General features: G+C 45.5%; 1 protein-coding gene across 5 annotated transcripts in view; it reads right to left on the bottom strand.

Moving 5' to 3' along the window:
- Window positions 1-11,599: 11,599 nt before the first annotated feature.
- The window catches only part of nbr1b (NBR1 autophagy cargo receptor b), a 37,571-nt gene continuing 25,620 nt past the window's right edge, over window positions 11,600-23,550 (bottom strand). For 4 of the 5 annotated variants that reach the window (XM_061712076.1, XM_061712079.1, XM_061712080.1 and 1 more), the window contains 6 exons: window positions 21,738-21,909; window positions 18,718-19,086; window positions 14,782-14,852; window positions 14,623-14,683; window positions 13,526-13,655; window positions 11,600-12,158 (listed from right to left, as the gene is read on the bottom strand). In XM_061712076.1, coding sequence (XP_061568060.1) covers window positions 11,985-12,158; window positions 13,526-13,655; window positions 14,623-14,683; window positions 14,782-14,852; window positions 18,718-19,086; window positions 21,738-21,909 — 977 coding nt within the window. In that variant the 3' untranslated portion in view covers window positions 11,600-11,984. The remainder of the gene's footprint in view (window positions 12,159-13,525; window positions 13,656-14,622; window positions 14,684-14,781; window positions 14,853-18,717; window positions 19,087-21,737; window positions 21,910-23,550) is intronic. The other variant, XM_061712077.1, reaches the window with a different exon arrangement.

Below are 23,550 nucleotides of genomic sequence, written 5' to 3'. Positions count from 1 at the left end.
TGAACTAGCACACCTGGGAGCTGATGAGCAGCTTTCAGAGCAGCAGGTATCTGGGCGGGGCCCACGGGGCCACCTGGCAAACAGGTCCTGCCGCCCTGATCTCAGAAGACAGATTTGTGTTATCTACAGGCAGAAGCAGCAAATCTTCTGTTCAGTAACAACTTGTTTTTTCTAAAGAAGTTATAATCTGCTCTTTCGGAAGAACAAATCGTTCACCGCTGCCATGGGTGACGCATATTTCACCATGAGTAAACAGAATCATTTATCAAGAGTCAGAATCAAAACATTTTTACGGTCATGGTGGCACAAGACATTGTACTGTACGTGAAGTGAAGGTGCATATGAGAAATAAGAGAAAAGTACATTTCCTCAAAACTAACTAGAGCATGCTGAAGGATCGCAACTGTTTCTTTGCTCTTTATCGATGTGAAACATCTGATGGCTGCTGGACAGCCGGTACGACCCCGGGGAGGTCTGTCCTCCGTGCTCCTGCAGCGCTGGAGAACCGTGCACAGACCTGCAGCTCACAGAGTAGTAGCAGTAACATATTGGAGTAAGCTTCCACCACATTTAACCATGATGAATGAATGAATGAATTGTCTTTATTTCAACAAGTACAAGTTATTTTACAAAACAAAATGAAAAAAGTAAAATAAACATTGCTTTTGCCGAAAAGGTGTAGGCTGAAGCTTATAGTGCCTACCCTTTTTATCTTGTGATCAGCTTAAATATGAGACATTAGCCTTAATCCTTGGAAAAAAACAATGCATAAAGAAGACAAAAATAAATAAGACAATTTCACATTTTAGAATGTTTTTGTTAATATACTTTATAGTTATGGTGTTTTATATTTATTTACAATGTTTTCTTTAAACATTTTCTTAAACTTGAAGATAGAACTACACATTTTTAGGTCGTTGTCACAACTATTCCATATTTCTCTTGCCTTAATTGATGTACATCTTTTTTTAATATTTGTTAAAAAATATGATAAACAATAAAGTTGGATTCAAAAATAAATTAGGAAAAGCAGTACTTAGCAAAGAAGTCAGTTTTAGTTAGTTGGTTTATTCTGAAATTCTTGGTTTATTCTGAAATTCTTGGTTTATTCTGAGTGTGTAAAATGGAATATTTTTTGTTGTTTGGTTCTGGATGGTTTCAACAATTGAAGGGTTGAATTCCATCACATCTCAGATCATTTTTGTTTAGATTGAGTTATGTTTTAATTGTCAGGATTGTATTGTATTGTTTTATGTGTGCAATGTTGGACTCCAGGAAGAATAGTCTTCACTGCAATGAGGACTAATGGGGATCCGTAATAAATAAATAAATAAATAAATAAATAAATATATAAATACATGAATAAATTGAAGTGTGAGACCCTCTCCACATGCTCTCCAATGAGGATGGGTGCCTGGTTTCTGCTTTCTTTCTGAAGTTCACGATGAGGGGGCAGTTCAGGCTTTAGATGAATGTCTGGAGTCTTATTCCCTGGTTAAATGAAGGTGTAATACAAGAGGAGCTGTTGTTTAGTTGGACATCTGCTTTAACATCTTTAAAAGAAAAAAAAGGCTCCTTGTTGCTGTCGTGGCCCTGGAATGATATCAGTTATGACTGTGGCAGATATCCCTGCAACAAGGTCAAAGGATGAAGTACAGCACAACCATGTGAGGTATGAAGTCTGACGAGTAGAGCAGGAAGTCCTCAGGGAACATCTCAGAGACAAAAACACAGATCCATGCATGCTTTACAACCCCAGCACTGTGCACAGCTGGACCACAGCTGGACCACAGCTGGACCACAGCTGGACCACAGCTGGACCACAGCTGGACCACACTGGTAACAGTCAGCCTTCTCGTGGAGATCTTGGTGCGTTGTAAAGAACCTCTGGATGAAGGTTAAAGTACCTTATAATATTAAAAAAGCATGAGCGCTTAAACTGGGACAACATTGTAAAATATAATTACGCTATTTTGATCTATAACATCTTTCATGGCCAGGCACCACCCCCACTACAAGAATCTGTGAAAAGAAATTCAAACAGATTAACCAGAGCTGGTGTTAGAGGCGACTGTATACTTCCTTTTAGAAAAAGTGCTTTTAGTCAAGCCACTTTTTCGGTTCGTGCCTCTCACACCTGGAATCCAACACCAAGCACGATACGTGAACTCTGACCTCTTTCACCAAACATTTTAAATCATGGCTATTGCAGGAACAACACTGTTATCACAACCAGGCTTAAACTTGTGTAGTTTGTCTTAATGTAAATTATCTGTTTTAATTTGTACGTACTAGGGCAATGTGCAATGCTTTGTATGTCACACTTGGATACTCTCAGTACCATAATATTACCATCACTGGTATTTCATTATTGTAATATGCATTTTTTGCTCAAGTCACTTTAGATACAATCCATACTGCTTTTAAATGCTGCTAAATCTATTTTACTACTATGTATGTTTTATGTTTCTTCCCTTGTTTGTATTGTTTGACTGAATTGAGTTTATGTTTTCTGTGGGGACTGCGGGTGGAAACTAGCATTTCTGCTAAAATCCGGTGTATTTACACTGCTTAATGTGGTGTTCATTAATTAATATGCATTGTCCCGTCTAAATAAACTTTGATTTGACCTGACAAACCTGAGACTGAGACATGTAAACAGAGAGCACCGGTGGGTGTAGTTACCTCCTGCAGCCAGCAGGGGGCTCCGAGCTACAGGCTCAGTGTCAACGTCCTGATTTCATTATCTTACCGTCCTTGTGAAAGAAAACAGATATTTGTTTTAGTTTTGAATGAGAAAGTCTGCAGATATGTTGATTAAGTCTCTATATGCTTAACACAAGTAACTAATGAGATGTCTGCCCTTGCATCAAGAGACCGGTTCTGTTGGTGCTCAGAGTCAGACTTCAGGCCTCCTGAGATTTAACTCTTCAGTCCATCAGATGAACCTCTATCCCGTTTTTCTGGAATGACGTGAGAGTTGACGCTGCATACAGTATTTAAACTGAACTGAGTTAGGTTTGGATAGATTATTTTCCCTGATAACCACTTTGGTCTCATCTGAAGAGTTCTTTCTCTTAGTGGAGAGCTGAGGTTAAAGTGCTCCTGTGGGGTTGAGTTTAATGTTTCAAATGAACCCAACTCAACAGTCAAACTCCACACAAATGTCTTGATCTGTTCCTAAAAACAACTTTTCGTATTGTTGACTGGTAGGAAGGCGAGGCTTGGACCTTGTGACGGGTCTTCGGGGCTCTGAAACGTGGGGTAGAACACCGAGGTCACGAGGTCAGGACAGGAGGTGAACCTGGACTCATACCTGTTACTGATGGATTTACAAAAACCCAAGTCCACATCCATCCCAATGGAAGGACGCCCAACTGCACAGGAGATGGCAGGGCCCGGCTCAGCGGATGGAGACCACCCCCCCAGCAGTACTCGAGTTGTAAAAAAAAATCAGGGGGGATGGTGGATATTATCATATGGGGACAGATAATTTGTGCTGATTACAAATAATATAATATATTACAAATATTAGCACTGACACCTGCAGAAATACTGCAGGAATGACATAGCAGCAGTTAAATGCAGCCTTCTGTAAGCTTTAAATATCCACTGGGCTTACATCAAATACATCAAAACACAACAATAAAAACACTTTTCTGAACTTATCAATATGACTCTGTTCTTCACAGGATAAGTAAAATAGATCACTGCAAAAACTCACAATCTTAACAAGAATATTTGTCTTATTTCTAGTGAAAATGTCTCATTTTAGTAAAAAAAATCTCATTACACTTAAAACAAGACTCATCACTGGAAAAAACAATTTTCATCTGTTTCAAGTAGGTTTTCACTTAAAATAAGTAGAAAATCTGCCAGTGGAACAAGATTTGTTTGCTTGTAATGAGAAGATAAATCTTCTCCCACTGGCAGATTTTTCTACTTATTTCAAGTGAAAATTTACTTGAAACAGGTGAAAATTGTCAAATAAGTTATTTTTTCTGGTGTTCTGGTGCAACTTTGAAAACCTGTGGTACATATCCTAAGTTTAGGGATCGGTTGATCTGGTCCAGTATTGTACCAATAAGAGAAACATTTTTGAATAGTGGAGTTGGGATGGGGTCTAACATACACGTGGTTGACTTAGCTCTATTGACTAGTGAGGTCAGCTCAGGGAGGTCTATAGGATCAAAACAGTCTAGAGTCAAGTCAGAGCGTAGGGAAGTCGCTAAAGCTGAAGAAACGCCCACAACCGATCTGTTTACTGTTTTGTTAAAACTGTTTTAATTGTTATAAATTGTTCTTATGTTATTTGTTTTTGTAACCATGTTGCTGCCTGTCTTGGCCAGGACTCTCTTGTAAAAGAGATTATTAATCTCAACGAGACTTTCTCCTGGTTAAATAAAGGTTAAATAAAAAAAAATAAATAAATAAAATAAAAACAACCGGCTGGTTGATTTCTTCTCTAATTCTCATGATTTTACTGTTAAAGAAGCTCAAAGTCTTCACTACTGAGAGCTGCAGGAATGCACGGCTCAACAGAGTTGTGACTCTTTGTCAGCCTGGCTACAGTGCTGAACAGAAAACGTGGGTTACTTTTGTTATGTTAGGCTTGAGGGAAGGAGGGCGGACCCAAATGCAGGACAACACGAGCAAGATTCAGGTATAACAAAGTTTATTAAACAAAAAGCGCTCCACAAAAGGGGAGGAAGACAAACACAAAATCACAGACTGTAAAAACGCGTCTGGAAAGTCCAACAAAAGGCACAGTCCGGAGTGAAACTCACGGCTGGAAAATCCAACAAAAGGTGCAGGCCGGAGGGAAACTCACGGCTGGAAAAAGGTAATCCAAAAGACCCAGGAAGGGAAGGTCCATGAACGGGAAACTAGGGAAGTCCAGGAAACCGGGCCAAGTACGGGGCTCTGGGCTGGAGAGAATCATCCGACACCACAGCTTGTGCCTCCGGTCGTGATACACCTGCGAGACCGTGGCGAGATCCACTGCCACGGAGGGGGAGGTCAGGTCCCGAGGAGACGGAGGAAGAGCTGAACGCAGGCAGCGTGAGTGGCAAGCCACGCTCCATGCCGTGATGGTGCCTGTCATCCAGTCTATCTGGGGATTATGAGTGGCCAGCCAAGGAGAGCCCAGGACCATCGGAGCTGCGGAGGAAGGGATTAAGAACAGTTGAATGTGCTCCCAGTGGTTACCTGACGTGAGCAGGGTGAGCGAGGTGGTACGGTGCGTGGAACAGGTGAGTGTGCGGCCATTGAGGTCCTGGACGGTGCAGGGTTCCACAACGGGAAGTCCAGCCTGTCTCACGAGGGCCGCATCGATGAACGAGTCATCTGCGCCTGAATCCACCATCAGGGGAACCAGAAGTGAGGAGTTCCCCCGAAGGAGCACCCCCAGTAGGATCAGACGCGACGACTCTGGGTAGGCAGAAACTGCGCTCGCCAGCACGCCTACCTTCGCTGGCGAGCCTGGTCTTTTGGGCGCAACGGACAGGAGGCGATGAAGTGTCCTGTCTTGCCACAGTAAAGGCAGGAGTCGGAGGCAAGACGGCAGCGTCACTCCGCCGGCGAGAGGCGAGTTCCCCCAAGCTGCATCGGCTCCTCGTCGCCAGACGGAGGCTGCTCATGGTGCGACGATTGTTGGGGTCTTGGAGGAGGGGAGCGAACCCGCTCTCGCTCTTGCTGTCGCTCTCGCTGGTAGTTATCCAAATCGATTGCCCGGTCAATCAATTCGGACAAACCACCAGGTCGTTGAGTCCACGGCTAAAAACGCATAAGAGTGCCGGAGGGAAACTCACGGCTTGAAAATCCAACGAAAGTCGCAGGCCGGAGGGAAACTCACGGCTGGAAAATCCAACAAAAGGCGCAGGCCGGAGGGAAACTCACGGCTGGAAAAAGGTAATCCAAAAGACCCAGGAAGGGAAGGTCCATGAACGGGAACCTAGGGAAGTCCAGGAAACCGGGCCATAGTCGTAGGGTCGGTGTGGAGGAAGGGAGAGAGCCACAGTAGAGGCAGGAGTCTCTACTGTGGGGAGGGGAGCGAACCCGCTCTCGCTTTTGCTGTCGCTCTCGCTGGTAGTTATCCAAATCAATTGCCCGGTCAATCAATTCGGACAAACCACCAGGTCTTTGAGTCCACGGCTAAAAACGCCTAAGAGTGTTGGCTCATTCCATTCACTCTCGGCGGCCAGGGTGTCGAACTCTACCGCATATTCCAACACTGAACGGCCCCCCTGACGGAGAGTTAGCAGCCGATCCCCCGCACACCCCGCATGGTTGGGGCAAGGAATTCGGCCAGAGAGTCGAAGAAGAGCGGACGCGTTTGCCTGTGCCCAGGCCAGAGCTCTCCCCCACAGCAAACTGATAACATGGTTAATTTTGGAGCTGTCCGACGGGAATAGGCGTGCGTACTGGGAAAAAACGAGCGCACATTGAAAAATGAACCCCCGACATCTTCGTCGGGGGTTCGTCGTCAAAGGGGTCCGGGTCGCGAGCGCAAGAGGAGAACGCCTCTCCGTCACTGGAGGAACCCGGTGTCCCAGACCTTGGTCTGACCCAGACGCTGCACCAACGTGTCCACAGAACGAGCCAGCAAGGCAATGTTGTCATGCACCATCCGTATTGACTGCTCATGTCGAGCAACGGCAGCGTCCCGGCTACTGAGACCTTGTCGTGTGTCTGCTGGGTCCATAGTGGTCGGATGATTATGTTAGGCTCGAGAGAAGGAGGGCGGACCCAAATGCAGGACAACACGAGCAAGGTTCAGGTACAACCAAGTTTAACAAAAAGTGCTCCACAGGAGGGGAGGAAGACAAACACAAAATCACAGACCGTAAAAACGCGGCTGGAAAATCCAACAAAAGGCACAGATTATCGCTTTCAACATCCATATGAATATTAAAGTCACACACTATGATGAATTTATCTGTACTGATCGATAATACAGATAGGAAATCTGAAAATTCAGACAGAAACTCTAGGTAAGCACCAGGCACCAGGTTGCTAATGGAAAATGTTTGTGCAGATGCAGGTCATGTTCTTGGTGTGTGTTGAATTAGTCTTTTCTGTTTCTTCTGCTGGATGGGGCTAGAACATCCCAGAGAAGAACCCGCAGCTCCTTAAAACATGTCTTTTTGAAGGGATTCACTTCATCCCTTAATTTCTCAGTCAGCTGCCTTGCTTCTTCATCCTGCTGGTCTTTGCTCACAGGTCTTTTTGCTGGAGAATTTTTTTCTACACAGGAAATTCCTTTATATGATTTGTCAGTGGCAGCCAGTTTTTTAAAGGCATCTTGCTCGTCTTCTTTTACACATCTTGGGTCAGATGTTGCATCATCTTTACTGGAGCTGGCATCATTTGACCCCTTTGTAAATTGTAATCTTTTTTTATAGTCTTCATACTTAACTTTCTTCAAAGTTGTTTCTACACAAGTTGCTTTTTGTTTATTAGAGCTGCCTTCATTTGATCCATATTTAGCAGGTAATATTTTAGAGTCATCATGTTTGACTCTCTTGCAAGTTTCTTCAACATATGTTGCTTTTCGTTTATTGGAGCTGCTTTCATTTGATCCATGGTTGATAACAGAGTCTTTCTTCTCTGTAATTACAGCTCTCTGCACAAACCTTGCATCTTCTTTTCTGGAGCTGGCCGCATTTGATCCCTTTTTAACGGGTAATATCTTATGGTCGGCTAGCTTGACTTTCTTGGAAGCTCTTTCTACATATGTTGCTTTACGTTTATTGGTGGTTATCTTGTTAAAGCTGGCTGCTGCTGCTGCTGTTGCTGCTGGTTTGTGAAAGCCGCCACCATCGCTTCCAGAGGTTCCAGCCTTTTTCTTTTCACATTTAACCGAAGTCCACTTTCTTTCATTAAGGTGACACACTGCCATTAAAGTATTTGCTGAGATCATATAATGTTGATCATCAGCAAGAAGAAGGTGTTTCATCGTGATGAACTTATGATCGAGAGCTTTTCTTGGGGTGATCCGGTTTCGTGGATTAATTGCAAACATCTGCTTCAGGAGACTGATGAAAGCTTTCGTGTCTTCACGACAAACAGGGTTCATTCTGTGTGGCTGCATTGCCATTAGTTGATCCAGAGAAAACATATTTGTACAAATACCAAAATAGTTTCCATAGTTCTTTCTTGTTTCCTGCCAGTATTGTTTTGGGGAATTCAGCCACCACGCACGACGAGAATCCTTCTGGACCAGATTAAAGTAGCGACGGGTGTTGGCTGCCTTGTCCAGGAAATCATTGTCAGGTTGACCGTTCAGTTGCACCATCACCCTCATGACCTCATATTCACTATATAATGGATACAAGTGTTGTCCGAGGTACAAATAGGCCAAAACACAACCAAGGCTCCACATATCGACACCCTCATCCAAGGTGGGATGTTCTAGTAGGACTTCTGGGGCCCTGTAGGAAAGGTTTGGAAAAATCCCTTTCTTCCCCAAGTTTGATCCCTTGGTTGCAAGACCAAAGTTCATCAGCTTCACCTTGAAAGGCTGTGAATGATGGTTAACAAGCATAATATTCTCTGGTTTAATGTCAGCATGAACCAGATTTATGCTCTTCAGAGCCTTTAGAGCGACGAGCATCTGCTGAGCAATCGGCCTGATTTCACAAATGCTAAGAGGAGTGTCCCTTCTCTTTTCCATGAAATCAACCAAACTAATGTCCAAACTTTCTAGGACCAAACAAAAATTGTTTTCATACGTGAAATCTTCTGTGAATTTGAGCAAACTGCTCTTGTCAGGCTCAAGTTGTCTGAGTTTTTTCAGCGTCTTGGCTTCTCTCCAGCCTGCTTCAGCGTCTTCTTCTTCCATCACTTTGACAACCACAGGTTGTAGTGTTTTCAGGTTTATACAGCGGACCACTTTTCCAAAAGTTCCTTCACCAAGCAACTTAACAATGATGTAGTTGGAAGAGCCACCACGGAGAACTTTTTTCGGTTGAATATCAAACTGTGAATTTGATACAGAACTGCTGTTGTCAGACTCCATTTTTAAGATTTAAAGGTTTTTAAAGAGAAAAACAAATGCCAACTGTCTCCAAGAGAATCCAGAGAGGGTTCTGACGGATAATTCCAACTGTGGAAGAGCTCACGTGACTGCCTTTGATCTTGTATGACGTCACAGTTGGTTTGCATTCTTAATTGTTTTTTTTTTTTTTTAAACCGAAGCAATTTTTTTATGTTAAAAAAAGAACTAAAAATATCAGCTTGTTTACGTTCATTTTCAATCCAAAACACCATAGCGCAATTATGTGTGTGGGAAAAATGTATAATACACCACGTGACCGACCGCAGCTCACGTTAGATCACGTGATTAAACAAACGTTCGCCACATAGATACATATAAAGGCCTTTACAAAGTTTACAGTATATATATATCTATGTGGCGAACGGTCTCAGTTTTTTTGTACCACGCCAGCAGACTTTATATGAAGCATTAAATGAATTTATAATATAATTGATTGACAGTGGGCTCAGCCAATGGCTAGCCGTTATCAGCTCCTCATCTGTAAACAACACGCCGTGTGTCTCAGCGGAGCAACCAGCCGCTTTTACCCATAGACATAGTACCCGAGTTGTAAAAACAAATCAGGGGGGATGGTGGATTTTATCATATGGGGTCAGATAATTTGTGCTGATTACAAATAATATAATATATTACAAATAATAGCACTGACCAAAACACCTGTAGAAATTCTGTAGCCTTCTGTAAGCTTTAAATATCCACTGGGCTTACATCAAATACATCAAAACACAACAATAAAAAACACTTTTCTGAACTTATCAATATGACTCTGTCCTTCACAGGATAAATAAAACCGATCACTGCAAAAACTCAAAATCTTAACAAGAATATTTGTCTTATTTCTAGTGAAAATCTCTCATTTTAGTGAAAAAAATCTCATTACACTTAAAACAAGACTCATCACTCGAAAAAAAAACAATTTTCACCTGTTTCAAGTAGATTTTCACTTGAAATAAGTAGAAAAATCTGCCAGTGGAACAAGATTTGTTTGCTTGTAATGAGAAGATAAATCTTGTCCCATTGGCAGATTTTTCTACTTATTTCAAGTGAAAATTTACTTGAAACAGGTAAAAATGGTCAAATAAGTTATTTTTCTGGTGTTATTTTTCTGGTGATGACTCTGATGTTGAAATAACAGTTAAACCACATTCATTGATGAAATGACATAAGGGATGGAAAAGGGGGATGGCAGTTTTACAGGGGGGATGATTTGGACCGTTTTTATTTCAGGGGGGAAGCGGCAGGAAGTCCGACATGTGGAATGTCACCGATGACAACCAGGGTGGCAGAAACAAGAATAAGCCAGAAAACATTTGACATGTTTGGAAAAAAGAAGCCAGAACCCAAAACCTGAGGTTAATGGTTGAGTCAAATGATCATTTATTATACAACAACAATCACAGCTGCAACAACTCTCTACATCCATCAACCCTGGAAAACACCACATTTATATTTACACTTTTCTACAGAAACCCACACTTATATTTAAGCGTTCGGGGGAAACCGTCCGGGACGCGTTTTCTCGGTCTGAACAGAGAAAACGCTGTTCTACTCGTTCCTGTCCGAACCAGACTCTGCACCTTTACTGGACCGCCCAATGCAGGAGAAACATTTACCCTGGATTTATGGGTAATTCAAGAGAGAAACACGGTGGTGGAGTGATGGATATGCAATAATATACACAACAGATCATCAATGAGCAGCTTTTATCAGACAAGTCAAGAAAACATCATCATAAATCAATCTGAACGTCAACATTTCTGACAAACACCAACATCAGAGGAAGTTCTACCGACAACTTAGATTAAAACATTCACATCAGTGTGTGTGGGTCACATTACAGACCAGTCCTTCTGCTTTCAGGACTCTTGATCCATCTCAGCTCTTCCTGAAAAGGAAATCAGAGCTGCTGACACCACGACCATGTGACCATGACCATGTAACCACAAGCATATAAACTCCAGCCAAGTCCCACTGAGCTGTGGTCCCACGGTCGTGGTCAAATGGGACAGAGAGCATCAATATAAATACAATAAATAAATTAAAATGTCATCATAAAAGAACTCCAAAAACAGAAGCTTTAGTTTGGATCTTCGGTGAGACACATCTTGGACGTTGACCGCTGCGATGCTGCGCATGAGCGTTGCCAGGGAAACCTGCTGGACCTCACTGAAATGCCCCTCTAACAAACTCTGATGCATTCTGAAGACGTCACGACATCTGCTCTCGTCAGCTTCTAATCACTGCAAAAACTCAAGATCTTAACAAGAATATTTGTCTTATTTCTAGTTAAAATGTCTAATTTTTTGTAAAAAAAAATCTCATTACACTTAAAACAAGACTCATCACTTGAAAAAACTACAATTTTCACCTGTTTCAAGTAGATTTTCACTTAAAATAAGTAGAAAAAATCTGCCAGTGGAACAAGATTTTTTTGCTAGATAAATCATGTCCCACTGGCAGATTTTTTCTACTTATTTCAAGTGAAAATTTACTTGAAAACAGGTGAAAATTGTCAAATAACAAGTTATTTTTCTGGTGATGACTCTTGTTTTAAGTGTAATCAGATTTTTTGACTAAAAATTAGACATTTTAACTAGAAATAAGACAAATATTCCTGGTAAGATTTTGAATTTTTGCAGTGCAGCCAACAGAGGGTTCATGTCAGGAGCTCATCTGTAAATAAAACCATCTTTTTAGTCTGGAACCTTAGGGGTCTGACAGTAACTATAAACACCAGGGCTGGATGGTCTGCTACGGGATCCAGGGAGGATTCTGGGACGTCACAAGAACGCAGTTCCTCCATCAAAGGAAAGATGCATGGATGGAGAGAGAGAACAGATTCAAAAGTCCCTGTTCACTGTCAATCATGACTGTCTTCCCGTCTGGGTCGTATCATCAGGACTCGGGACTCGGGCCGGGACTGGGGTCAGTAGTGCGTGGAGTACCAGTCGTTGTCGGTGATCTGGACCAGCTCGTTGACCACGTCCAGCAGGTTGTACTTGTGTTTCTGCAGGAGCTGCTGGTTGAGCGCCCGGTCGGCGAAGCCCATCTCCACCAGCACCGCCATCATGGTGTCCTGAGTGGACGGGTCCACCGGAGGCTGAAAGACAAGGACACGGACCAGTCTGAGCTGATTCTAACACCTGAACACCTGACCCTCCACCTCGCGCCAATCTGCTTCTGGTTTTATCTGACGGAGCTGCAAGTCCAAACAAAAGATATAAAGACGGAAAAACACTCTGAGTGCACTATTTGGGGTTGCTCCCACTTCCCTCACTAAGTCTAAAAAGGATATACTGGCTTTTGCTACCCTGCTAGCCAGAAGATTAATTGTGATTAATTGGAAATCAGGAATACCGCCTTGTCATGCCCGCTGGATTAGATCCTGATATATTAAAGGTTTGTACTTCAAGTGAGTGCTGTCGGATTTTGATTCGTTGGATTAGATACCCTTTATTTTCTTAAATTGGAGAAAATCAGACTGTCCTTAACTAAACTGGCTTCTCCAGTAAATTTGGTAAATTATGGGGCCCATTTCTTCAATTCGTTAAGAATATGATTAGATATGGATAAGATATGTTATTTCTGTTGTGATGAGGGTTATATGTTGCTTCTTTAACTTGGGATGTCTGTTGCTATCTCTATTGCAAATCACTATTACCTGACTGATGTGCCTGTGCCTTTTTTTTTATTTATTTAAAATGTAATTAATAATTCTCATTACAATTCTTTATTTATTATTTTTTGTAATTGTCCATTTCTTTTTTATTTTATTTATTTTTTATTTATCTATCTAATTATTTTATTGTGGTTGTTCTAGTTTTATATAAATTGTTCGGGTATGCTGCAATACTTAAGTGACTACTGTTTTTTTTTTTGTTTTTCCTAGAAGAAAAATGTATGCTTAACTCTCTGTAAATGTTTTAATATAATTGTATACATCTGCAAAACCCAATAAAAAAAGTTGGAAAAAAAAAAGATGGAAAAACAGCTGCAAAGTACTGCAAGAACGTGTAATCACGGTTGGGTTTGAAGCTCCAGCCAGTTACATCCTGGACATCCAAGTCAGAAACAACAATGGATATTATATATTATAAAGGGGGACAGTGAATCCATGGTAACTCTCCTCACAACATTAAAGAAAAAGAAAATGTAAGGTTTGACGCTTCCGTATTATAGCATCTCACTGATGTTAAAGAACTCTTACTGCCAACTCTGATATCTTTGGTTTTTAAGCATTTCCATTCTATTTATTTTTTTCACACAAAACGCATTTGCTTAAAAAAATGTGCCTCTCACTTCTCACATTTTCCTGTTTATTTGTTTATTTGCTATCGTGGAGTCACATGACCTCAGTAAACGGGACAGTCGTGCGCAGGAGTCAGCAGCCTCTTTCATACGTTTATCGGTCATGTGACCAACACAAGCTGAAACGAACATTCACTGTGGACCCCAGCGGTCTCTGACCTGTGCAGGGTTTTGTCCGGTCAGCAGAGCCTTGTACGCCGACGCAGCCACCGACAGCGCCCCCTTCACCAGCCCGCCGGTGACCCCGGTGACCCCGGTCACCTCGGTAACGCCAGAAACCGCCGAGGTCCTGCGTAAGGATGGAGGTTTGAGGAGTCGACATTTCGGAGAACAAGGGGCACAAACATGTCATCACTGACTACATTTACATGCTATCAAAATTTGGGTTAAGGTCAATATTTCAGTTACTGAAACATCTGGAATAATGTGTTTCCTGCGTGAGCAAACAGGATTATTCCTGTTTACATGGTAATTAATCATTTGGGATATCTGGATCAAACCAGCAAAGCACGGAGAACGTCATGACTCAATTCCCGTCAAATCCAAAACAATAACAATAACAGCAGCACGGCGGATAATGAACAGCCCAGTAGAAGTCATTTATTGTCCCTGTAGTTCGCCTTTTTCAGCGTCTTCCAGCGGAGCTTGATCTGGTCTGGCGTTCGTACAAATCCTGCTTCGCGCAACTTTTCGCTCACCTTTTTGTAAATCTGGCTATCCTGGTACTTTCTACCATCTACAAATGCCAAAATGTTCATATCCTTCATTACATTTATGAAGTGATTAGTCTCCTCCTGGTTTTGCGTTTCTCCACGTTTATAAGAACTTCCTGGACTCAAAAGACCAAGATTCCTTGCAGAAAGGACATGCGCAGAAAACAAATTCCTGTTCCTTTTGATGGGGATATCCCGTTAGGCGTTTACACGACCAAATATTCGGGTTAGAAAAGGAGGAACACGGGTCATATTCAGGTTTTTAAAAACCGGAATATGAGCAAATTGTGGTTATTCAAAGGGTGTTTGCGCAACCTGGTTATTGCTAATATTCCGGTTAGAAAAGAGTTATTGACACATCGGATGATAGTTGGATCTCAAACGGCATCCTGACCAAATTTCTCCGGCGTCTGTTGGTTCCACCAAACTCAATCCGAGGAACCAGACTGGTGTTGATATCAAAGATGAAAACAGTCAGCATGGCCAGGTCAGGTTTGGCCCCACTTGGGGAGTTTTTTCTGCATCTGTGTGCGTGAGTCTTACTGGTTGTCTCCAGAGTCATCTCCTTCAGTATCGCCGGTGTCAGTTTGCTCAGAACCAGAAGCTGAAAGACAACATTTGTGTGAAATCAGAGCTGTTTAGATCCAGCAGCATCAGTAACATACATCAGGTGAGTCAACGGTGAGGGGAAGGCGTTCTTACCTTCCTCAGGTGTGTTCAGATCAGACTCCCCAGCGCTGGTTTCATCCGTCTCTCCGCCGCTGTCTGCACTGCTAAGGTGAAAAAACAGAGTTTTGTTGGATCCATTCTGGGAACTCTGCTCCTCATCTTTAACGTCACTTGAACGTCAGGGCTTCTTAATTCTTCCTGTTCTGTTTACGGTAATTCGCTTATCCGTTACCAGTCGCGGGGGCAGCAGCCTCAGCACAGATGCCCAGACTTCCCTCATCCCAGACACTTCCTCCAGCTCTTCCTCCAGCTCTTCCAGGGGAGTCCGAGGCGTTCCCAGGCCAGCCGAGAGACATAGTCTCTCCAGCGTGTCCTGGGTCTTCCCCGGGGTCTCCTCCCGGAGGGACATGCCTGGAACACCTCCCTAGGGAGGAGGGACATGTCTGGAACACCTCCCTAGGGAGGAGGGACATGCCTGGAACACCTCCCTAGGGAGGAGGGACATGTCTGGAACACCTCCCTAGGGAGGAGGGACATGCCTGGAACACCTCCCTAGGGAGGAGGGACATGTCTGGAACACCTCCCTAGGGAGGATCCAGGAGGATCCGGTACAGATGCCCAAGCCACCTCAGCTGACTCCTCTCAATGTGAAGGAGCAGCGGCTCGACTCCGAGCTCCTCCCGGGTGACCGAACTCCTCACCCTATCTCTAAGGGAGCGTCCAGCCACCCTGCGGAGGAAACTCATCTCTAAGGGAGCGTCCAGCCACCCTGCGGAGGAAACTCATCTCGGCCGCTTGTATCCGCGATCTTGTCCTTTCGGTCACTACCCAAAGTTCATGACCATAGGTGAGGGTGGGAGCGTAGATTGACAGGTAAATCGAGAGCTTCGCCTTTGGACTCAGCTCCTTTTTCATCACGATGGTCCGGTACATCGACCGCATAACTGCAGATGCTGCACCGATCCGTCTGTCAATCTCCCGCTCCATTGTTCCCTCAATCGGGAACAAGACCCCGAGATACTTGAACTCCTCCACCTGAGGCAGGACTTCTCCACCCACCCGGAGAAGGCACGCCACCCTTTCACGGTGGAGAACCATGGCCTCGGTTTTGGAGGTGCTGATTCTCATCCCTGCCGCGTCGCACTCGGCTTCAAACCTCCCCAGCACATGCTGATGGTCCCGGTCCGATGAAGCCAACAGGACAACATCATCTGCAAAAAGCAGAGATGAAATCCTGAGGTTCCCGAACCGGATCCCCTCCGGTCCCTGGCTACGCCTAGAAATCCTGTCCATAAATATTATGAACAGGACCGGTGACAAAGGGCAGCCCTGCCGGAGTCCAACATGCACCGGGAACAAGTCTGACTTACTGCCGGCAATGCGAACCAGACTCTGGACTCTAGAGGGCCCCGGACTCCATACTCACTGACCCCCCACAGAATGGCACGAGGGACACGGTCAAATGCCTTATCCAGATCCACAAAACACATGTGGACTGGTTGGGCAAATTCCCATGAACGTTCGAGCACCCTGCAGAGGGTATAGAGCTGGTCCAGTGTTCCACGACCGGGACGAAAACCGCATTGTTCCTCCTGAACACGAGGTTCAACTATTGGCCGTATTCTCCTCTCCAGTACCCTGGCGTAGACTTTCCCGGGGAGGCTAAGAAGTGTGATCCCCCTATAGTTGGAACACACTCTCCGGTCCCTCTTTTTAAAGAGAGGGACCACCACCCCGGTTTGCCACTCCAGCGGCACTGTCCCCTTCCTCCATGCAATGTCGCAAAGGCGTGTCAACCAAGACAGCCCTACGACATCCAGAGACTTGAGGTACTCAGGGCGAATCTCATGCACCCCCAGTGCCACTGAGGAGCTTATGAACCACCTCAGTGACCTCGGCTTGGGTGATGGATGAGCACGCCCCAGAGTCCCCACTCTCTGCTTCCTCAGTGGAAGGCATGTCAGTCGGGTTGAGGAGATCCTCAAAGTATTCCTTCCACCGTTTGACGATGTCCCCAGTCGAGGTCAAGAGCTCCCCACCCGCACCATAAACGGTGCCGGCAGAGTACTGTTTCCCCCTTCTGAGGCGGCGAACGGTCCGCCAGAATTTCCTCGAGGCCGACCGAAAGTCCTCCTCAATGGCCTCCCCGAACTCCTCCCACACCCGGGTTTTTGCCTCCAGGACCGCCCGAGCTGCGGCTTGCTTGGCCTGCCGGTACCCATCTACTGCGTCAGGAGTTCCACCGGCCAACATAGCCCGGTAAGACTCCTTCTTCAGTCTGACGGCATCAGTGTCCACCACCGGGTTCTAGGATTGCCACCACGACAGGCACCGGAGACCTTGCGTCCACAACTTCGAGCCGCCGCGTTGACAATGGAGGCAGAGAACATGGTCCACTCGGACTTAATGTCCCCCGCCTCCCCCGGGATCCGAGAGAAGCTCTCTCCGAGGTGGGAGTTGAAGATGTCCCTGACAGAGGGCTCAGCCAGACGTTCCCAACAGACCCTCACAATCCGTTTGGGTCTGCCCGGTCTGTCCAACCTCCTCCTCCGCCAGCACATCCAACTCACCACCAGGTGGTGATCAGTTGACAGCTCAGCCCCTCTCTTCACCCGATGTCCAAGACATGCGGCCGAAGGCCAGATGAAACGACAAGTCGATCATTGACCTCCGGCCTAGGCTGTCCTGGTGCCATGTGCACTGATGGACACCCTTATGCTTGAACATGGTGTTCGTTATGGACAAAACATGGCTAGCACAGAAGTCCAACAACAAGCACAGCTCGGGTTCAGATCGGGGAGGCCGTTCCTCCCAATCAAGCCTCTCCAGGTATCACTGTCATTGCCCACGTGAGCGTTGAAGTCCCCCAGTAGAACAATGGAGTCCCCAGTTGGAGCACTATCCAGTACTCCTCCCAGGGACTCCAAGAAGGCCGGGTACTCCGCACTGCTGTTCGGCCCGTAGGCACAAACAACAGTGAGAGACCTTTCCCCGACCCGAAGGCGCAGGGAAGCGACCCTCCCGTTCACCGGGGTGAACTCCAACACATGGCGACTGAGCTGAGGGGCTATAAACAAGCCCACACCAGCCCACCGCCTCTCACCCTGGGCAACTCCAGAGTAGTGGAGGGTCCAGCCCCTTTCAAGGAGCGGGGTTCCAGAGCCCAAGCTATGTGTGGAGGTGAGCCCGACTATCTCTAGCCGGTATCTCTCAACCTCCCGCACAAGCTCCGGCTCCTTCCCCCCCAGCGAGGTGACATTCCATGTCCCCACTGCGAAGGTTTTGGTCCAGGGATTGGGTCGTCGAGGCACCCCGCCACGACTGCTACCCAGTCCACATGGCACCAGACTCTCATGGTCCTTCCTGCGGGTGGTGGGCCTACGGGAAGGTGGGCCCACGTCGCCATTTCGGGCTGCGCCCGGCCGGGTCCCACAGGCAAAGACCCAGCCACCAGGCGCTCGCAAACGAGCCCCAACCCCAGGCCTGGCTCCAGGGAGGGGCCCCGGTGACGCCGATCCGGGCGACGTAACGGTTCTTGCTCTCTTCTTTGCAATGATAAGCTTGTGAACCGCTCTTAGTCTGGCCCGTCACCTACGACCGGTTTGCCATGGGAGACCCTACCAGGGGCGTAAGTGCCCCCGACAACATAGCTCCTAGGATCACTCGGGCACACAAACCCCTCCACCACAGTAAGGTGGCGGTTCAAGTAGGGGCCATTTGTTTTAGTCTTTGAATTTATGTCTGTCTGTCTGTCTTTAATCCTGCTTTTAAACTCTGCTCCGTGAGGCATTTTTCAAAATGTTTTATGTTAAGCACTTTGAATCATCTTGTACATGGAAGGTGCTGTACAAATAAACCTGTCTTGAACATACTGTAAGTAGATTTTGTTGGTGTATTTTTGCCACCGCTAGTTTTACTAGTGAAAAATCGGTAAAGATATCAGGGAGAATGACAGGATTTCATACTGACCTTGGTGTGATGATGGCTTCAGGTGGAGCCAAGTCTTCAGGTGGAGCCAAGTACTCAGGTGGAGCCAAGTCCTCAGGTGGAGCCAAGTCTTCAGGTGGAGCCAAGTCCTCAGGGGTAGCCAAGTCCTCAGGTGGAGCCAAGTCCTCAGGTGGAGCCAAGTATTCAGGTGTCAGGGGTTTATCATCCACCATCTCAGACGTGTGAAGGATTTCACTGGTTCCCACCGTGTTCATTCCCGAAGCCTCTGGAACTTCACCTGTTGAACGAAGCTCCATCTCCTTGGTGGTATTGGCCATGTGGTCAGAAGACAGATGATCTGAGTCTGACATGGACTTCTCTGGAACATCTCCAGGCTGGGACAGAGCAGAGCTGCAGGAATACAAGAACAGGAGAAGCTCACAGGTCACAGAAATCTGTCTGATCTCAGGTCACGAAGACAAACCACACCCACGCACACGGCATACTGCTACACCAGCTGCCCTTTTCTCCGGCTGCTCTTTCCACATCCCGCCAATGCCGGACTGGGACAAAAAGTCCGGCCGGGCGTCATACATTCACTCAGGCCACTCTTACTCATACACTGCACACCTATGCTCACAGTTGAGCAGGTGCTGCACACAACCACGAATCCATGCACACACATACGCATAAGTAATCACAAAAGCTCATTATTCTGTATCTAATTTAAATTTAAACTCAGAACAAAACGTATAAGCCACCAATCCAGTGATTTTCTGTCCCCCACTCATCAAACGGTTCAATGCAACAAACTCAACAGGACTCACAACTTTTATTTTGTCCGTAAATTATTCCAATGCCAGATTACTATAGTAAATTGTGGCTGATATTTAGCTGCTACTGACACAAAAAGTAAATAAAAATAAACAATATGTATGGCTTTTGGTATATAAAATTGTGAAAAATATCGATCACTGTACAAATTACCGTATTTTCGCGACCATTCGGCGCACCGTGTGGAAGGCGCACCCTCATTTTTGTGTGTCATTTTTAGATTTAAAACATACATATGGCGCACCGACCCAAAAGGCGCAGTCTACAGAGCAGAGCTGCACACACGCGTGCCGCAAAACACGCCGGCCGGAAAACACACACACCCGCTGCAGAACGCACACACATGCAGAACGCACACACAAGCACACAAGCGCTTATTTAAAAAATAGAGCGGGAGCAAAACCTCTGTTTCTGCATTAAAGAGCTCCGCTAATTCAGCTGCGCCAGTCCGAATTTCCTCGGTGTCAGTCACTTTCTGCACAACAGTAAATAAACTTTTCATACCCCGTTGTGCGGATCCTCCACCGCGCAGAGCCCGTCTCTCCCCAGCGGGGTGGAGCAGCGCGCGTCACAGCGGCTTTAACCGGGAATGTGACCTGTTGGGACCGGCTGGGACCGAAGCCACCCACCTGTATGGGAGTAGGGGCTCCCGGGGAAAGACCAGCGGCATTTCGGCCGGATCTGCCCCGGGGATGGTGCGCCCTGGCCCGGCAAACCCGCGGCGGGAGCCTGGCGGCTCCTGAGCGCATCCTCTGCATCTTGGTTAGGCTACCAGAGATCAAACCGACAGATTTGCCTGAAAATCTCGCAGGGTGATGTTGTTCCGACCTGGGACAGACCCCTGAATAAATAAAAGGTAAGAAAATAAACGTTTCATACCCCGTTGTGCTGCGTTGTGCTGCGGATCCCGACCGCGGCGGGATCCGCAGCACAACGGCGGAGGGACGCGGCGTCCCGCGTCCCGGGTCCCGCGTCCCGGGTCCCGCGTCCCGGGTCCCGCGTCCCGGGTCCCGCGTCCCGGGTCCCGCGTCCCGGGTCCCGCGTCCCGGGTCCCGGGTCCCGCTCCGCGCTGGTCCCGGGTCCGCTCCCCGTCTGCTCCCCCGCGCTGGACCCGCTCACACACGCTCACACACGCGCTGTCGGGGAGCCGGTACCGGGGTTTGTATCCGACAGGAGCTCCAGTCCGAATTTCCAGACCTGTCTCAGCCACCTGATCATCATCATCCCTTCATCCAGCCCCCCCTTTCCATTCGTCCTTATAATGACTCCGGCTGGAAACGTCTTATGCAAAGTTTTTCTTTTAAAAATCACCATAGGTTTCTGTCCATCAGCTGCGCCAGTCAAGCGCTACATAAATGAGAATCTGTGTGTGTCGCCGCGAATACACACGCGCGCATGTCGGGGTCCGGTACCGGGTTTGTAACCGACAGATTTGGCTGCAAATTTCGGAGGGTGAAGCTGATCAGACCTGAGACAGACCCCAGAAATCTCTGCTCGCAAAGCGGCCGGGAACCAGGTCGATTGGACCGCTTGGGGAACCAGGAAGTCGGGTCGCAGCAGCGCCCATCACCGCGCTGCTCCAGCCGCTGCTTTAACCGGGGAAAGTCACCGGTTCCGACATGCAAAACACACGCGCGCTGCAGAACAAGTGTGCTTATTTAAATAGAGCGGGAGCAAAACTTAGTTTGATTGTATTTTATTTCACTTTACACATCAAGCAAATCCTTAAAAGTTTTCATCTTCTGTTTCGCATTAAACAGCTCAGTGGATGGTCTCATTCAGCTTCACCCGCCCCCTTCTCCCTTTACCGTTCTCATGGCCGGCCTTACATTACCGTAATTCAGGTAATAGACACGGCGCACCGTTTCTTAAGGCGCCCGGCACATTCAAAAAAAAAAAAAAAAAAAAAAGTTGCGCCTTATGGTCGCGAAAATACGGTAAGACATTTGAGGATGTCTTTGTGGGCTTTGAGGAACAAACACGTGTTTTACAAAAAAAACACGCATTCGAGAGACCCAGAACATGAACTTGAGTGATTATCAAATAAACTATAGCAAGTAAAAAAACTTTTGTAGCAGGAGAAAAACCTTACAACCATGATCATATGATCAATGATCCATACATGATCCATCCATGATCCACACATCCTCTTTGATTGAGTGCCCTGTTGCCGTTGGTTGCGGTCTGGCATCAGCGAGTTGACCTGTGGCGGTGAATGTGACTCCTACCTGTACATGGACTCGCCCAGCGGCCGAGTGGTGTCGAAACAGTCGGGGAGGATGATGATGTAATCCTCTGAAGACGTGGAGGAGGAGCGGCTCCTCATCCCCTCTTTTTCCTTCCGTTTGTCCTTGACTCCAGACTCAGAGACGTTTTTCATGCAGGACTGCTCACCTTCACCTGTGATGAAATAAGAGAGACAGACACCCTTTATAAAATCTGCTGTACCAGTCTACCCAGTCCTGGTCCTTCTGAACATCGGTCTAAGGAAAAGTCTTGATAAAGTCTTATTTCAGTAAAACCCACCACCTGCTGTGTCTTGGGAGGGATTTGTTGATTCTAACTCACCTGGGACGTTTTTTTTTAAGTCATCATCATTATTCTATAATAATGATGAATTTATCTATAATAATGATGACTAATGATGATGATCGGGGGCTAAAGCAATGGGGGAAAAATATATTTTGAGTCCGCATTTTCTGTATTTAACAGCTGTCTGTGCATGTGTAAATGATATGATCAATAACAGAGAGGCATGTCACTAGTTAGGCCCCCCCCGTATGTCCAGAACCACAAAGGATTGTCCAATGATGTTCACAAAAATGACAAACCGGGGCTTTGCAAGAAGCAAACCCAGGACAAAAAAAACGCAGATCCCATTATTCATCCATCCTCGTTTTGAAAATGACACCCGTCTGACGGCGTATTTCATCCTGCTGATATAAGGACAATACATCACCCTACACGCCCTGTTGAGCCGCATTTTGTAATAACGGTGCATTTTGTAATAAACGTCCAAAATGTAATAACTTTGTGATTTCATTTTGTAATAAAGCCGCATTTTGCAATAAACTGCCGCATTTTGTAATAAACTACCCCAACTCATTTTCTAATACATTTTGCTGCATTATGTAATACATTATTACATTTTAGAATAGAATAGAATACTTTATTGTCTGTCCCAATGGTGACAGAAATTCCTCTTTGACAGGGCTCACAACCATATTCACAGATTCCCATAAGGACACGTTAAAATATAAAAAGAATAAATACATTAAAAAACAGTAAATAAGTTAGAACAGACATGACAGTGCCTGTTAAAAGTGCAACAATCTGTTTGATATTGTTCAGAATGATTGAGATTGAGAAGATTATAACAAAATGCACTTGCAACTTTTTTATTTTCTAGGAAATGTAATAACATGGTGCATTATGTAATAATACCTATTATTGTTGTTTGTTTAACAATAAATTTATACAAGAGTGACTTTTCTTGTTTTTTATGCAATTTCCCTTAGAGCTATGTAGCCCAATAAATCTATGTATAACACTCCAAATATAACTTTAGTTGCCTATTTGAAGTTTGGAATTATATAGGCCAATAACAAACAAATAAACTATGCTTTAGAATCGTTATTACATGCATCAAAATGCAATAACCTATTACATAATGTGACAAAATGTATTACAAAATGCGGCAGTTTATTACAAAATGAAATGAAAAAGTTATTACATTTTGGACGTTTATTACAAAATGCACCGTTATTACAAAATGCGGCTCAACACGCCCATACAGGTTATGTTATGTTACGCAGATAACGCCTCTTATCTTGACTCAACTCCCCTCAACTCGCCTTCAGGCAGGGGAAGGCAAATAACATGGCTATATTCATTCATCTGCTCAACTAAAGAACCTGGAAGGGGGTGGGGGGGAACGAGTTAATTTAATCTGCTTTTATTCTGTAAAGGACTTTGTGCTGCATCTTATTATACAAAAAAACTGTGATTTAAATAAATAAACTTTGATTCGGTTTGACTCCT

The sequence above is a fragment of the Cololabis saira genome, chromosome 21 (genome assembly GCF_033807715.1).
Source record: "Cololabis saira isolate AMF1-May2022 chromosome 21, fColSai1.1, whole genome shotgun sequence".
Classification (NCBI taxonomy): Eukaryota; Metazoa; Chordata; class Actinopteri; order Beloniformes; family Belonidae; genus Cololabis; species Cololabis saira.
This window is presented reverse-complemented; position numbering and strand designations above follow the sequence as displayed.